Here is an 18,163-nt window from a genome sequence, read left to right as displayed (position 1 = left end):
CTATTTCCAATGTGCACTGCCATTACATAGGCTTTGCAACACACGATTAGGGCTGTTCAAGATGGGACTGGCTAAATAATAAGGAAACCTCTCCAAGCGCTACAGAATCAGGCTGTAATTTCATTCCGGGGGCCCTGGTGACATAAACCATGTTAGCAAAGCTCAAGTGATTTGTCAATGTCACCAGAACCCGAGGTGGAATTACAGCTTTACTTTGCGGGTGTTTCAGAGATTCATTTAATATTAGAAATGGAAATCTGGTGTGCTTCTGCAAACCACTAGAGGTGCTGAATTACTGTAAAGCTGCTTATCGTTGCTTAAGCTGGTAAAAGGATGTGGTGCTGCTGAAAACCACTGGAGGCAGCAGAACTGACGGTAGTGTTCAGAGAAGTGTTTCAAAATAAAGATACATTTTAGAAGCTTTTAAAATTCATTTTCTTATGGGACAGTCTGGACAATGGGTAACGTGGTTTTCTGCCTGCAGATGAAGCAGGGAATTCAATGAAATGTTTGATGTCAAACCCTATCAAGACAAGTTCCACTTAAAGAATCCAGTTCATTTTTTGTCTCTAGTTGCTTGGCTGAGCAGAGCTTTGAGCTACTGACACTAGGAGACTTGAGGCCTCATTTTTAGAGGTGCTTCACACCCAGAATGCCAGTTGAAGCCAATGTGAGCTACAGGTGCTCAGAAACTTTTAAAAAATCTTTCTTCTCAATGATTTTAAAATTTACTGAACTTTAGTAGTTAGATTCTTTATAGAGGAAAAAAAAATACATTTCTTATTTTTGCCTTTTCCCACCTTTCTTGTCCCTAAAGCTATTTGGGAGGAACAGCCTTCCAACCTTGCATTTCCAGTTATTCACTGAGGCCAACTTTTTCTTGCAATCTTGTGGGCCCCAGAACTAGATTCCACCTCAGTTTCCCATGTCTGTGGACATGAGTGGCTTAGCTCAAAGGTTTTCAAGCCACATGATGCATTGTATCACCCTGACCACTTGGGAAAAAAAATAGACTCCCTGAATGCAGTCTTTAGTTTCCAGCAGGGCTGACACGACCCTGTCTCAGCCACTAGCTGAAGCAAAGGCCTTTGATCCAGCAGCCCACAACTCAGCCATGCTAATTTACCACTCCCAGAGAAGTATGGTAAGCTCTGCTGAGAGGATTTTGCTTCCTTTAATTTGAAAAACCAGCCATGTTTTCCAGTCTCTAATACAACCATGAGTGCATTTTATGAGTCAACAGATGGGATTTGAAGCATTTTGCTATAAGGAAACTAAAAGCTGAATCAAAATTGTATACTGAGGTGTCAGGCGTATCAATACACATGACCTTTTAAAGCAAGGAGTATTGAAAAGATAGAATAAAAACTTTCCCTTATAAAAAAAATTGGGTAGGACAGTAATTCAACATCTGGCTCCATGGCTTGAGTAGGGACTATAAATGTCAAAAAATACAACTACTACCACCACCACCACAATATAGGATCATCTCTTGTGAATAGGTCATAGAAGGCTGTATCTTCCACAAATATAGTTTTTTAAAGGGAAGAATTTTTTTTAATAGATAACACGGAGATTGTTTCCAGTGGAACACAGATCAGATCAGTCCTGTAGTCAATATAGTCCACTTTCCCATCTCTGAGGATGGCCAGTATCAGAGGCTTCAGATGAAAGTGAAAGAAACAATGTTGTGGACAATTATAGTGTAACTGCCAAAAGGGGAAGTTTCTTCCTAATCCCCATTAATGAGTGGTTGGCTCATGCCTTGAAGAGGGAAGGACTCTTCTTAATGTTTTTATCCTCTCTAATGTGGATGTTCTCTTTATATAAAATTTTAGTTCACTTTTGAACCTACTAAGTGCTCAGTCTCAATATCTTGTGGCAATGAGTTCCATTGACTAAAAAGTACACAATTCTATGTGGGGACCTTTCAGGGGCACTGAATGTCCCTGGAACAGAAGAAAGAATTATTGTTATGTAATTCCCAGCATCAATCCTAGTGTTGCCATTAAAGATACATATAACATTTGCTACTCCCGAGGGCCCAGTATATTAAATGATTTTAATGAGAGACTGTGTACATGTGTTAGCAGATCAGCCACTTCATGCTTAAGCTCCTTCAGGACATGTGGATTTCTTATTCTTTAATTTATCAGTTTGTTCCAGCACCTTCTCTTTTGATGCCTCAATCGCTGATATCTCATCTTTACTACCAGAAAAAGACTGGCCCAGGAAAGGTTTTTCCCTACTACTATCTGTGGTGAAGAATGAGGAAAAGTAATAACTCAGCTTCTCTGGAATGCCCGTATCCTCCTTATTTGCTTCCTTTATTCTCCGGTAATCCAGCAGACACCAATTCCTCTCAGATTTTCAGCTTCTGATTTTTTTAAATAATTTCTTATTTAACTGTATTTCTCTGGTAATTTCCTAGTTTCCTTCTTAGATTTTACCTGTCACGAGAGATGCTCCATTCTGTTAGTCTCCTAGGGTTGGATTTCCATTTTTGGCTCAAAAAAGCATGTGAACTTTACCATCTAACTCTATTTTTACTTCTTGGCTTAGGCTCATATTTTCTGAAGTCCTCTTTTTAGAGTTTAATGGCCCTGGGCTAGTTTGGGTACAATTCCTTGGCTGAGGATGTTGAACAGGTTAGGAAATATTAAATTATTGGATGATTTTGTGAAAGTTGATTTGCTGAACTGGGAGAACTGTGCTGCTGTTTGCATGGATGGTGCTGCTGCTATGAGAGGCAATAGGAGTGGTGTTGTAGAAAGACTATGAGCCATAAATCCACAGGTAATTGTAACAGGCTGTATGTTGCATCGCTAGGCCCTTACATCAAAGAAAATGGAACCCAAATTACATGATATGCTAAATGGAGCTGTGACAGTTGTGAATTTTGTAAAGTCCTGGCCTTTGAATTCATGCCTTTTTGCAAAGCTTTGCTAAGAAATGGGTGCTGGACATGACAAATTATTGTTTCATACAGAAGTGTGTTGGATACCTTGCGACAGAGTGTTGGAAAGAGTTTTTGAGCTTCGCAAAGAGCTGCTGGGTTTTCTTTCTGTGCACAATCCCAAGATCGCCACAAACTTTTCTGACCCAATATGGATCGCGCAGCTTTCATACCTCACAGACATTTTTAATCTGTTGAATGCGCTGAACCTGTCCACACAAGGGGGCAGTACAATCATACTTGAGGTGAGTGACAAGAGTGCAGCATTTCAGAAGAAAGTAGAGATTTGGAAAACCAGGCTGAGCAGTGAAACATCAGATCTGTTTCTGCTTTTGACAGAATTTCTGGATACTCACAGAATGACAATTGGCTGTGAGAGAAACAGGATCATTGGTCACCTTTCAACTTTAGCCGAGCACTTCACGGTTTACTTTAAAAATATCAACACGGAGGAATATGATTGGGTTTGGGATCCGTTCTCAACTTTTGCTATGTCATCTCGCCATTTGAGTGCAAAAGCAGAACAGGAGCTGCTCGAACTACCTGTGCCCACACACTCAAAATTAAGTTTCAGGAACAGAGACCTTGCCAGTTTTGGCCAACTATTGCTACAGAGTACCCAGTTTTAGTTACAGAAGCAATGAAAGTGTGGCTACCTTTCCCAACAATACCTATATGTGAAGCACCATTTCTGCCATGCCAGCTATGAAGACAAAGTTCGGGTCTCGACTGGAAGTGGAGAGTGATTTACGAGTTTGCTTGTCAACCATCACACAAAGGATAGATAGACTCTGCAGTAAGAAACAGGCCCACCCATCGCACTGATATCTGTAAGTACTCTTCTACTCTTTTTCTTAAAGCATCACTAACAGTATGTGTTTATACAAAGTACACAGATACTTTTGTCAATCAGTTTCTCAGTTGGGGGGTGCATGATTAACATTGCATTTGAAAAGGGGTCAGTCAACAAAAAAATGTTTGAGAATCTCTATCTTAGTCTGTGCTTCCAGTAAGTTAAGGTCTAATGGGACACTTGCTGCTATTAATCAGGGCTAGTCTACTCTAGAAAGTTAGGTCGGCTTAACTACATTGCTCAGGGCTGTGAAAAATTTCACTCCCTCTGCAATGTATTTAAGCTGACCTAAGCCCTGGCATAGACACTGCTAAGTCAATGGAAGAATTCTTCCATCAATTTAGCTACCAGCTCTTGGAGAGCTTGATTTACTACAGTGATAGAAGAACACATTCCATCGCTGTAGCGAGTGTGTATACTACAGCAGCACAGCTTTAGCACTGCAACTGTGCCATTCTAGAGTTTCCAGTGTGGCCTTCAAGATGCAATAGCATGTCACTGCACTACATAAATGCTACAACCAGCTAGGGAATTTTTGGATTGGATTTTTTATTGGCTTATATTGAGTCATTTTGAACCAGGCACAGACATAACATCCTCTTTTTTTGAGGGCTTATGCCAAAGATTAGTCAATTTGCAAATGAATATTAAGCAGTGCCAGATAATATTCTAGTCTAGTTTTAAAAAGTTAACCCTTTATATTATTTTCTGATCTCCAAACAACTAGACTGGAAACAGATGTTCTAGAACAAAACAACATGATCAGAAGACATTACACTCAATTATTAAAATGCTATTTAATATTCACCACAACCTGTTTTAAAGAACAACAATGTGTTAAAATTTAAGCCAGGAGGGATCTGAGTACACTATACAATGTATTTGATGCAGCTTGTTTATGCAACATTCTGACAGATACAATTAATCTTGTGAAAACGACCACAGGATAACGTAATAGCATATTATCTTTAAAGTCATAGAACACATTTTTTCCTGTGAGAATTAACACTTAATTAAAACACAATCTCAGGATGTAAACGAAAGCCTGAAAGAACAAAATTTACTCTAAAGAACAATCTGAAATTCTAGACTGAAAAATGCATATTCCATCAAGAATAGGGGGAAAAAAGTCTAACCTCCAAATAAGAGAATAAAGAAAGCAATAAGTACCTCCAACAAAAGCATCACCAGCTCCATTGGTATCAATGATTTCACTCTGGTCACTGTCTAAGACTGGGAAAGCAGTCACTTCATTTTCTACAAGAGTAGGGGAAAAGAAAACATTAGTAATTTGGGAAACAAATTTGAAACACCTCACTGCAAAATAAAACAATCAACATGTGAATGTCAGTGCTCAACAACTCAATTTGGACCAAAAGGATCACACATTTAGTTTACATGTCAATTTATATACCATATGGACACGTGTGTATGGGTGGTCAAACTAACTGACAGAAAAACACAAGAAGATGCAGAGACAGATGAAAAGAGAGATGGAGAAAAATCCATCCTGCCAAAACCAGGACCTCCTGTCAGCTGCAGACAGCTGATGCAACCTCTAGACTAGACAGTCAAGGCCTCAGGAAGTAACAAGCCCAATAGGGAGGACCTACAAGTATCTGCGTAAGAAAAGCCAAAATAAATGTGAAATAATAAAAATGTAAGATACAAGGGGAAAGCTAATACGTTTTGGGGTAGTAAAATACTTTGAAACTGCATCTCATTTGAAAATGTGTCTGAGGATGGACCCTAGGAATTTGCAGCCAAAGTAGATGTGGTTTCAAAATGTCCAGTGACCTCAGCCTTCTTCCTTAGTGGTTTTTTTTTAGTCTCTCTCCCCTGAAGCTCTCTATCGTCTACTGGCACCCATAAAAACTATTTCAACAGATGGATCTAGAGCATCTGGACCTCCAATTCACCAACACACTACAACTGAACATAATTACACCACTTACATATGATAACTTTAGCAATCTAGGGTTATAAATTTAATATATGCCACTAATTAATCAGCTAGGGCTTTCCAGGTGGTAATGTCATAATGACGTGATAAAAAGATAATGACTACTTTGTCACAATACCTTGTTAAAGTGTAAATTACCCCTGTAATAGAGCCAATGGAAGTTCTGCCTCTGGTATTCAGTGTGCATTAAAATGGTCTCAGCAAATGGATTTCCTTTGGCAGATAGTTAAAAAAATTGCCTGTCAGCCAGCAACACTGAAAACTATCAGAGCTGTCTTCACCCTTTAATTTTTGATAAAAATAGAAGTAACATGACAAATAGTCCCTGCAATACGTAAAAATTTCAGGTGTTTAGTCTTTTCATTACCCAGCTACACAGCAGATCATAAAATGGTTCATACACAGAGTACTTGTCCAATACACAGTCATGAACAAAGCATCTCAGGTTGGGAAGCAAACACAGAATTAACAGTCTCAAACCAGGAGCCTGTGTGTGTGTGTGTGTTACAGAGGTACCAGAAGGATCCTGGTTTCTGTGAAGTGCAGTGTACCAGCTCTACTGCTCTTCGCCATCTGCTATTAAGTAAACCAGGCAGATATAATGATGGTACCTCCAGAGGGAACTGTTGGCTGGCCCACCAGAAAGGGAGGGGAGTGTTATCAACAACCATCAGTGAGAGGCAAAGGAAAAAAGGAAAAGGGTAACGAAAAAAATCTAAGAATATTCCAGTTAAAGAACAGGTTTTAGTCAGTACTCTGTGCATCCTCTCTATTTCATTTATAAAGCTATTTAGAAACGTGACTTAAATGCTGTTGCATTATGGTATTCAAGAGCTAAGCGTTTCACCCCGATAGTACTTTAACAGGATTCATTTGAACTGAAAATCAAGGAATACAGGTTTTGTATTGAACTCTGCAGGGAGAGCAGAGTGCAGTCAACCACCTGATAAGGAAGTATAACATATTTTGTTCTAGCTTATGCAAAAACAATCCATAAAATGACAAACCTGTTAAAAGACACATTACAATGAAGAAGTTTGTTTTGTTGTTGTGGCCTTCTGCAGATTTCCTTTCCCCTAACAGATATACACACAGATGTACCATATAAAGTATATGTGCATACACAGCTGTTTGTGTATGTGTATGAATGTATATGTATGTGCACAGAAAAGACATAATGCACAAATGTTGTACTTGAATAAGCTAAACAGGCAAGGATCAAGATTAAACAGGATTCTGTATTCAAGCAAACTCACGTGAATGAAAGAACTCCCACCACCATCTTCTCTTTCTCCTCACTTCTCTCCTCCTGAGTCCTTCCCTAAGCTGCCTGTAGTACTCTTAAGTACTGGACTTATACTTTTCTATGCTATTCATTCTGTATCAGATATAATAGTAGGAAACTCTGAATTATTTTAAAAAATAAATGCACCAATGACTTCAGCTGATATGATATAAACCTGCTTTACTCTCACAATTTTCAGTTTTAAATGGGTCATCCAGTCTGTTCTTCCTGCTTCTATAACTTTATATGTTTTCAAGTGGGTTGAGTCAGGATGCTGAGGGTTCAGAAACAGTTTGTCTGGTTTTGCAGCATGTACTACTTTGAAAAGAAGTTGATATTCTTACATACTGCACATGTTCAATACAGCAAATTATAAAACTTTCTCTGTGCAAATGTCTGTTGCCACAACAGAATTTAATCACTCTTTTGGACCTACAGTATCAGACTACTTCTGATCAGTATCAGACTACTTTTGTTACCATCGGCAGATAACAATAACACACATTTAAAATACACTGAAGTAACATTAAGGATCTATCTTTAACTCACACAAAATGAAGTCAATAGGCTTAATTCACTTTGCTATGCCCATGCAGCAGGATATGTGATATCTAACATCATCCACCACTGTGCAGGTCCTGTAATAACCAGGAACAATGGGGTGAATTAAGGATGAACCAGAAGCCTCCACTCTGAATTTCCTTGCTATTGTGAGTTTAATGTTACTTTAACTTCGTTTTCATGTGTGATATATTATATTATAAACCTCCCAAATCCATCATAGTGAACACAGGGACACCTTGGCTAAGTGCACTGGTCATCAAATGACCTTGCTTTTCAAAGTCAGTTCTGATTTCATTTATCATTCTGACAGCTTATGAAATAAAGAATAATTACATAAGTATTTTGAAATCCAAGTGCTACTCCTCTGGGCATAAAATCCAGCGTGCTATTTTTAAGCAACAAACCTCTTCTATGGTAAACACATTCAAATACAGGGCACCCTCTCTATGTTGCTTCTTGGAAGCTAAGCATTGTGTGTGAGTGAGAGTTACAGCAGGTGTAAATAATTAAGCAAAATTTGGTAATGAATATCACTGAAAGCTAGAATCTTAGGGCTTGATCTCACACTAGTTTCACACTGATAAAGTTCCATTAACTTCAACACTTGATTTACACTGATGTAAGCATGACCAGAATCAGGCTCTAATGTAGTGGCCTCCTGTGCTTAAGACACCTTTATAACACACAACCTTAGTCAAAGTCAGTTCAGTGGTAAATCCTAGCTGTTATTAATTGTTGCATTATGCATATAGGACCTATCTTTTTGCCTTAGAAAATATGTACACTAATGTATCCACCCAAACAATATTTTTGCAGGTAAAACAGAGCCTGGAGGTAATGCTGCAGAACAATATTGACAGAAAAACATCCTTCCTCCCACCCTAATACGCACAGAAATTAAAGTTGCCAAATAAATATAGCCAGTTTCATGATGCTAGCTGAAACACTGATGGTAGCTTCGAGTACCACAGGTCTGCCTCTAAACCAAATTAGAATCACAGATTATACGTCTGCTTGTAGTAGTACAGTAATAAACACTAGCAAACAATCATTACATCCAATTAGGCTGAGTACTTTTCTTAACTGGGTCATTACTAGTCTCTCTTGCTCTTAGAGGTAAATTAAATGTGTAAACTTATATTTAATTACCTGTAACAGAACTCTTAAAGGCAACATGTCCAAGTGCCCTTAACTTCTCATTTTTAAAAAAAGGGAGTTTAAAATGCCATAGTATTGTCTAGCTGCTTCCTAAAATAATAATCTTTAGATACATGGGCAGATATTGATTATACAGATGCTGACAAGCTGGGACACATTCATTTTTCATTTGTAAGCTGAACTTTTTATAAAACAATAACTGTGAAACAGAACCCACCTGCAACCCCCCACACAATTTTCTTTAGATCAGGGGCCAAATCCAGATGGAAAGGAAAGGAGAGGAAAAGAAAGGACAGAAAAAAATAGAAAGAAGATATTAACTTAAGCCCAGAAATATATAAATGGTTCTGGGCCGCTGTGGTGGGGAGAAGTGAGAGAAGTATTCGGAATCAACTCCAAGTCAGCAGAGCAGAACCTGAATTCTTAACCCACTCCAAAGAAGGGTGAAAAAGAACCTAACAGTGTTTAGGCTTCCACATCATCCTTACATCGAGGTAATTAAAAAACCCTTTAAATTAGTACAGTAATAATGTTTTTTCTTGTTTTTAGTGCTGTAGGCACCAATGTCACTGCTGTATTCCACAACAGGAAAAAAGGAAACCAGTATCATGTACATTAAGTAGATACTGTCATACCAATATCAATATCAGCCCAGAGATGCCCAAAGCTATAAAGAATCCACAGGGATGGTGTAGTGCAGTGGTTCTCAAAGCCGTCGGCCGCTTGTTCAGGAAAAGCCCCTGGCGGGCTGGACCAGTTTGTTTACCTGCTGCGTCCGCAGGTTTGGCCGATCATGGCTCCCACAGGCCGCGGTTCGCTGCTCCAGGCCAATGGAGGCTGCGCGAAGGGCGGCCAGCACGTCCCTTGGCATTCTGTACTCTACCTCCACAGGTTGACATGGGGATAGTGTAGACACTGCATTGTGTAAATCGAATAAATTGGCCTTCAGGAGGTGTCCCATAATGCTCCACTGTGACTGCTCTGGAGAGCACTTTCAACTCCACTGCACATCAGCCAGGTACACAGGAAACAGCCGGTCCCCTGTTAAAGCCCCAGGAACTTTTGGCTTTTCATTTCCTGTTTGATCAGTGTGGAGAGCCAGCACAGCACAGCTGATCATGGAGACTCAAGGCTGCAAACGTGCTCCAGCATGGAATATAAAGGAGGTGGTGGATCTTATTGCTGTGTGGGGAGAAGAGCCTATGCAGGCAGAGCTCCGATCCAGCAGAAGAAACGCTGACATCTATGCCAAGATTGCACAGGGCACAGGGGAGAAGGGCTACACCAGGGACACGCAGCAGTGCTGCATGAAAATAAAGGAGTTTCAGCAAGCGTACCAGAAGATAAGGGAGGTGAACACTTGTTCTGGTTCTGTCCCACAGACATGCCTCTTTTATGAAGAGCTGCATGCAATTCTCCGAGGCGACCCCACCCCATGCCAGAACTCTCCATGGATACGTCCCAGGAGCCCCAGGTGACCCTGAGCAACAAAAAGGACAACATTGTTGACGAGGAAGGGGAGGAGGAGAATGTGAGGCTGGCATGCGGAGGATCCATTCTCCCCAACAGCCAAGAACTGTTTTTAACCCTGGAGCCCATCCCTTAACAGGACAAGTTGGTGGGCAGAACGCGACGCCGGGGAAGGCATCTCTGGTGAGTACACATTTCCAAACAAACCTTAGGGATTTCATGCTGCTATTTTTTTATGTTTAATATGAACAAAAAAAGTAGGGGTAGTGGGTATCGGTGGCCACTCCAGCTACACAGAGGATGCCCTCCGAAAAAGACTTTTTATGTGCATGGCAATGGTCCGGGAATCCTCCATGGAGCTCTCTAGGAAGCTTTCATGAAGGTACTCTGCAATCCTTTGTAGAAGGTTTCTGGGGAGGGCTGCCTTATTTCGTCCACCACTATAGGACACTTTCCCACACCACTCCAGTATTAACTCTGCTGGCATCACTGCAGCACACAGCACTGCAGCATAAGGACTGGGTCTATTCCCAGACGCTTGCAGCATTTGCTCCCTTGCCACCTCTGTTACCCTCATGAGAGTGATATCGCATAGGGTCACCTAGGGGAAACGGGGAGAGTTTTGAATGCTAGCCCTTAAACTGCAAACAATTCAACAAATAGTCCGTCCCCCATTTGGGGACATCTGGGTCACACAACCACGCTTTCCCAAACATGCCGTGGTTGTAAGAGATCACCGTGTATTGCAAAAAAAAGGGGGGGGTGGAGGCTTCCTGTTTGTCTCCCTCTTCCCCCCCTCACCCAGTGCCACTTTTGTAAAAAAATATTTGTGGGGCTTTACACTGGTGCCTGTCCTCAAGGACCATTCAGATTGCTAGGGGACAGGGGGCTTTTCTCAAGTTCCAACCTGTGATCCAAATGATGTCTTCACAAAAGCAGCACCACAAGATGTCTTACCCATGCCTCATGGCCTTGCTCACCATGGCTGGAGTAGAAAACTGACTCTTGCAATAGCCACCAGTTGTGATGTCATTGTGGCTTGCAGTGAAGTGTATTGTGACGTGGGTTTTTTTTTAAAGAAAATAATTAACCTTGCACCAGAAACGATGTATGCACTGTCAATGCTACCCTTGTGCTTTGTATTCCTTGCAGCTGTATTCCTTGTCCGTTGGTGCATCCTCCACACTGGGACAGAGACTTTCCCAGATTAGAAGGTGGAAAAAGAAGACTCAGGAAGACATGTTCAGTGAGTTAATGCACGCCTCCGAGAATGACAAGATGGAGCTCAGAGCATGGAGTATTACACTGTCCAAGAACCTGGACATGGACAGGGAGGACAGGAGAGCATTCAGAGAACACAAGCATGCCATGCAGGAAGAGATGCTACAGATTATGAAAGAGCAATCAGATATGTTGAGACATCTGATTGAGGTTCAAGAAAGGCAGTTGGATGCCAGAGTCCCTCTGCAGCCTATGCTGAACCTGCTGCCATCATCGCCCAGTTCTACATCCAACTCCCCAAACATCGTATGGGGGAAGGGGAAAGAATTCGGTATCCCTTTCACTCAACACCAGGGGAGGGTAAAAGGACTAGAAGGCACCCATTCCCACACCTTTGATTGTTATTGCAGTGCATCTGTAAGCAAGCTTTCCTTGTTTCTCCCGCCCAGAATGTTATCAGCCCTTTTACCCCAGGTTATCTTACTTTTTTTTTTTTGCCATCTCTGTGTGTGTGCGCATAAAAAAACTGAACAGATTGAGGAGAAAAGGCTCTTTATTCATTCAGCACAGTGGTTGGTGGGGGTGTGTTTACAGGGGAGAAAATGCACTGGAGGGGACAGTTTGGTAAGGAACAGTATACGTAAGTGTCATATTACTCTGGCTCATTGCTTATTGCTCTGGTGCCTGGCTGCTCAAAATAGGTTGCCAGGCGATCCGCCTAAACTCCCCACTCCCACTGTAAACTTTTCTCCCTTTGTTTCACAGATATTATGGAGCACACAGCAGGCAGCAATAACAATGGGGATATTGCTTTCACTGAGGTCTAACCTAGTAAGCGAACAACGCCAGTGACCTTTTAAATGTCCAAAGGCACATTCCACCACCATTCTGCAGTTGCTCAGCCTACAGTTGAACAGGTCCTTACTGCTTTCCAGGATGCCTGTGTATGGCTTCATGAGCCATGGGAGCAAGGGGCAGGCTGCATCTCCCAGGATCACAACTGGCATTTCAACATCACCAATGGTTATTTTGAAGTCTGGAAAGAAAGTTCCTGATTGCAGCTTTCTGACCAGACCTGTGTTCCTAGAGATGTGCGCATCATGCAGCTTTCCAAACCATCCCATGTTGATGTCGGTGAAATGGCCCCTGTGATCCACCAGTGCTTGCAACACCATTGAGAAGTAACCTTTTTCAGTTTATGTATTCTTTCGCAGGGTGGTGTGGTATCAAAATTGGGATATGCATTCCGCCTGTTGCCCCACCACAACTAGGGAACGCAATTGTGGGAAAACCATCCACTATGTCCTGCACGTTGCCCAGAGTCACTATCCTTCTTAGCAGAAGTCCGTTGATGGCCCTGCAATGGTGGATCACAACAGATCCCAGGGTAGATTTACTCACTCCAAATTGATGCCCCATTAACCGGTAGCAGTTTGGCATTGCAAACTTCTACAGAGCTATCACCATTTGCTTCTCCACTGTCAGAGCAACTCTCATTTTAGTATTGCTTCACTTCAGGGCTGGGGAAAACTCTTCACACAGTTCCTGGAAAGTGGCATAACACATTCAAAAGTTCTGCAGCTACTGCACATCATCCCATAGCTGCATAACAATGTGGTTCCACCAGTCAGTGCTTGTTTCCCAGGCCCAGAAACGGCACTCAACCGTGTCAAGGTGATGTGTGACTGTCGCCAGCAACTGCAAATTGCTCTGCTCTATGTCTTCCAGCAGGGCTGCTTGCATGGCATCACACTGTTCCACGTGGCAGCTCCTGTATTGGCTGTGTAAATATTGCAGGATAAGGTATGAGGTGTTTGTAATGCTCACAACAACAGTTTACACCTGAGTGGGGTCCAGGCTTATCGTGCTATAGCGTCCGTGCGGGTAACCAAGGCTTACAAAAAAGGCTTGGTTTGTCTGCCGTTGATTTCAGGGAGGGAGGTAAGTGCATCATGGGAGGCTAACATTATGTTCCCATAACTACCCACGCCAAGATTTTGCTCCCATAAGGCATTGTAAACCCAACCCAAAATTCCACTTGGCTACGTGCACTGTGGGATAGCTACCTGCAGTGCAGTGCTCCATGTGTCGATAAGAGCCCTGCACTCGGATGCACTCGGCCGACACAATGAGTCTAGTGTGAACATGCAAGATCAACTTGCTTAAATCGGAGACTCAGTGTCGACTTACATTAAGTCGACTTAACTTTGTAGTGTAGACATGGCCTCAGACTCTATCTAGTTGCAAGAACTGCAAAACTTAACAGCACTAATGAATGACTCAGTCTTGAATGTTTTTTATAGACCCCAAAGTGTTTTCTTTACAGGAGGTATGGGAGCTCCTTCCTCTTTGGCATTCTCTGTCCAGTTCACTGCTGATGCCAACAGCTGAAGTTCTGTTTCATTTTTTAAATCTTATTATGTTTTGTTTAGACTGGTACAGAAAACACTATAATTATGTATATCAGACAGAGGAGCAGGGGAGGGTAGCAGAAGATGCTAAAGTTTTATCTTTATTCTGGCTCTGATGAAATATATACCTATATAAACATATATATTCCTAAGAAAAAGTGCCCTGAAGAACTGGCTGAGGAATTTTTCTGGCATGTGTCACAATGTTTAAAGTTTAGAACTGCAGTGAATTCTGTTGAAAAAGCCCTTCCAAGTTCACAAGAGAACTACCATTTGCCTGCTAGGCATGCTTTTCAGTGGGAGCTGAAACTGCATCCACTGAACTGCCAGAAAACTAACTCCCCTAATTCAGCATGGCTGCTAAAGACATAAGGTAGCATTCAGAATTAAACCACTTTCCTGTGATCTCTGTCTGAGCAAGGAAAGGGGTTGGAGGCTGAGGAAAGGCAAAGAGTGTTAAGATTTAAGCATCACACATGAAAGAAGAAGAGCTTGATTCTGAACTTGTACAGTTTTTACACTACAGTAACTCAAATGACTATAATAGAGTTACTCCTGAATTATACCAGTGTATGATCATAATCAGGCCTGAAGAGAAAATGGATGGGTCACAGCAACCCAAGACCCAAAATACACTTTCCCAAGCCCTGCTCAGACATGTAGGGCTTGATTTTCCACTGCATTACTCCAGTTTTACCACAGTGTAGCTTCACTGAAATCAGTCAAGCAACACCAGCATAAAACTAGTGTAACATAGTGGTGAATCTGGCCTTAGACATTTATGTGGACAGACCTTATATTTGTAAATATGCACACATAGAAACTTCAGAGCACAATGATTTCAACCACCATAAATAAAAAGATTTCCAATTTTTACCTTTTAGTTTTTAAAACACAAATTAGGTTATTTATTTACTTATTTGTCACCTACAAAACCAGAGCCTGTTTGTTTCAGAGGCATGGCGGTGCAAGCTAGGAAAAGAAGACATAGCTGACCGCCAGGAAAGAATTACTGTTTACTAAGCTCATGCTCAAATAAATTGGTTAGTCTCTAAGGTGCCACAAGTACTCCTTTTCTGTTTACTAAGCAGAAAACCAAAACCTTCATTTGTTTTTTATTGACTAGTTTAGTCTTTTTGCCAGTCTTTCTTTTGTTTATTGTTGTAAGTGTGCCTGATTGCTGGTATTAGTGTATGATGCTATGGGCAGGTCGACACTACGGGGCTCAGTCAACCTAAGTTACACAACTCCAGCTACGTTATTCACGTAGCTGGAGTCAACATAGCTTAGGTCGACCTTTTACAGTGTCTACACCGGATCAATGGGGGAAACTCAAAATTAAAAAAAAAAAATTGAGTGTAATTTAATTTTGAAAAGGAAGAGAATTATGTTTTCCCTCATATTTTCACCAGGTTGCTCCCATTTACACATAGCCCTGGTCTATACTAGGAGTTGAAGTCGAATTTAGCAATGTTAAATCGATTTAACCCTGCACCTGTCCACACGACGAAGCCCTTTTTTTTGACTTAAAGGGCTCTTAAAATCAATTTCCTTACTCCACCCTCGACAAGGGGATTAGCGCTTAAATCGGCCTTGCCGGGTCGAATTTGGGGTACTGTGGACGCAATTAGACGGTATTGGCCTCCGGGAGCTATCCCAGAGTGCTCTATTGTGACCGCTCTGGACAGCACTCTCAACTCAGATGCACTGGCCAAGTAGACAGGAAAAGGCCCACAAACTTTTGAATTTCAATTTCCTGTTTGAATGGTCACCTGCAGCTTGCCATGCTGGCCAGAGCTCATCAGCAGAGGTGACCATGATGGAGTCCCAGAATCGCAAAAGAGCTCCAGCATGGACCGAACGGGAGGTACGGGATCTGATCGCTGTATGGGAAGAGGAATCCATGCTATCAGAACTCCGTTCCAGTTTTCGAAATGCCAAAACATTTGTCAAAATTTTCCAGGGCATGAAGGACAGAGGCCATAACAGGGACCCAAAGCAATGCCGCATGAAACTTAAGGAGCTGAGGCAAGCCAACCAGAAAACCAGAGAGGCAAACGGCCGCTGCGGGTCAGAGCCCCAAACATGCCGCTTCTATGATGAGCTGCATGCCATTTTAGGGGGGTTCAGCCACCACTACCCCAGCCGTGTTGTTTGACTCCTTCAATGGAGATGGAGACAACACAGAAGAAGGTTTTGGGGACGAGGAAGATGATGATGATGAAGTTGTAGATAGCTCACAGCAAGCAAGCGGAGAAACCGGTTTTCCCGACAGCCAGGAACTGTTGCTCACCATGGACCTGGAGCCAGTACCCCCTGAACCCACCCAATGTTAAGGGAACATTCAGAGGTGCCTGTTCCTGCTGGGCTGTTTGCCTATGGCTGAACAGAAATGTTCCCCGCTGTTAGCCACGGGGAGGGATGAGGGGCTAGCCACGTGGTGGGGGGAGGCAAAATGCGACCTTGTAACGAAAGCACATGTGCTGTGTATATAATGTTAACAGCAAGGTTTACGATGAAAGAGTGTACCCATTGCTCTAGAAAATGTGTCTTTTTAAATACCACTGTCTCTTTTTTTTTTCTCCACCAGCTGCATGTGTTTCAAGGATCACAGGATCTTCTCCTTCCCAGAGGCTAGTGAAGATTAGAAGGCGAAAAAAACGCACTCGTGATGAAATGTTCTCTGAGCTCATGCTGTCCTTCCACACTGACAGAACACAGACGAATGCATGGAGGCAGACAATGTCAGAGTGCAGGAAAGCACAAAATGACCGGGAGGAGAGGTGGTGGGCTGAAGAGAGTAAGTGGCGGGCTGAAGACAGGGCTGAAGCTCAAATGTGACGGCAGCGTGATGAGAGGAGGCAGGATTCAATGCTGAGGCTGCTGCAGGACCAAACCAGTATGCTCCAGTGTATGGTTGAGCTGCAGGAAAGGCAGCAGGAGCACAGACCGCTGCTACAGCCCCTGTGTAACCAACCGCCCTCCGCCCCAAGTTCCATAGCCTCCTCACCCAGACGCCCAAGAACGCGGTGGGGGGGCATCCGGCCACCCAGCCACTCCACCCCAGAGGATGGCCCAAGCAACAGAAGGCTGGCATTCAATAAGTTTTAAAGTTTTAAACTTTTAAAGTGCTGTGTGGCCTTGTCCTTCCCTCCTCCATCACCCCTCCTGGTGCTTCTCTCCTCCACCACCCCTCCTGGGCTACCTTGGTAGTTATCCCCCTATTTGTGTGATGAATGAATAAAGAATGTATGAATGTGAAGCAACAATGACTTTACTGCCTCTGCAAGTGGTGATCGAAGGGAAGAGGGGAGGGTGGTTAGCTTACAGGGAAGTAGAGTGAACAAAGGGGCGGGGGGTTTCATCAAGGAGAAACAAACAGAACTTTCACACCGTAGCCTGGCCAGTCATGAAACTGGTTTTCAAAGCTTCTCTGATGTGCACCGCGCCCTCCTGTGCTCTTCGAACCGCCCTGGTGTCTGGCTGTGTGTAACCAGCAGCCAGGCGATTTGCCTCAACCTCCCACCCCACCATAAACATCTCCCCCTTACTCTCACAGATATTGTGGAGCGCACAGCAAGCAGTAATAACAGTGGGGACATTGGTTTCGCTGAGGTCTAAGCGAGTCAGTAAACTGCACCAGCGCGCTTTTAAACGTCCAAATGCACATTCTACCACCATTCTGCACTTGCTCAGCCTGTAGTTGAACAGCTCCTGACTACTGTCCAGGCTGCCTGTGTACGGCTTCATGAGCCATGGTATTAAGGGGTAGGCTGGGTCCCCAAGGATAACTGTAGGCATTTCAACATCCCCAATGGTTATTTTCTGGTCTGGGAAAAAAGTCCCTTCCTGCAGCTTTTGAAGCAGATGAGAGTTCCTGAAGATGCGAACGTCATGTACCTTTCCTGGCCATCCCACGTTGATGTTGGTGAAATGTCCCTTGTGATCCACCAGTGCTTGCAGCACTATTGAAAAGTACCCCTTGTGGTTTATGTACTCGTCGGCTTGGTGCTCCGGTGCCAAGATAGGGATATGGGTTCCGTCTATGGCCCCACCACAGTTAGGGAATCCCATTCCAGCAAAGCCATCCACTCTGACCTGCACATTTCCCAGGGTCACTACCCTTGATATCAGCAGATCTTTGATTGCGTTGGCTACTTGCATCACAGCAGCCTCCACAGTAGATTTGCCATGAAAATGCCCTTACGCATGCGAAAGTTTCGCAACCACTGGGAATCGTCCCAGACCTGCAACACTATGCGGTCCCACCAGTCTGTGCTTG

General features: G+C 42.8%; 1 protein-coding gene across 4 annotated transcripts in view; it reads right to left on the bottom strand.

The window, feature by feature from the left end:
* The window catches only part of ADK (adenosine kinase), a 565,528-nt gene that overhangs the window by 29,769 nt on the left and 517,596 nt on the right, over positions 1 to 18,163 (bottom strand). For all 4 annotated transcript variants that reach the window (XM_048858483.2, XM_048858492.2, XM_048858488.2 and 1 more), the window contains one exon: positions 4,980 to 5,066. In XM_048858483.2, coding sequence (XP_048714440.1) covers positions 4,980 to 5,066 — 87 coding nt within the window. The remainder of the gene's footprint in view (positions 1 to 4,979; positions 5,067 to 18,163) is intronic.

Source organism: Caretta caretta, chromosome 7, assembly GCF_965140235.1.
Source record: "Caretta caretta isolate rCarCar2 chromosome 7, rCarCar1.hap1, whole genome shotgun sequence".
NCBI lineage: Eukaryota > Metazoa > Chordata > Testudines > Cheloniidae > Caretta > Caretta caretta.
Note: the sequence above shows the minus strand (reverse complement) of the source record. Positions and strands in the feature narration are given on the sequence as shown.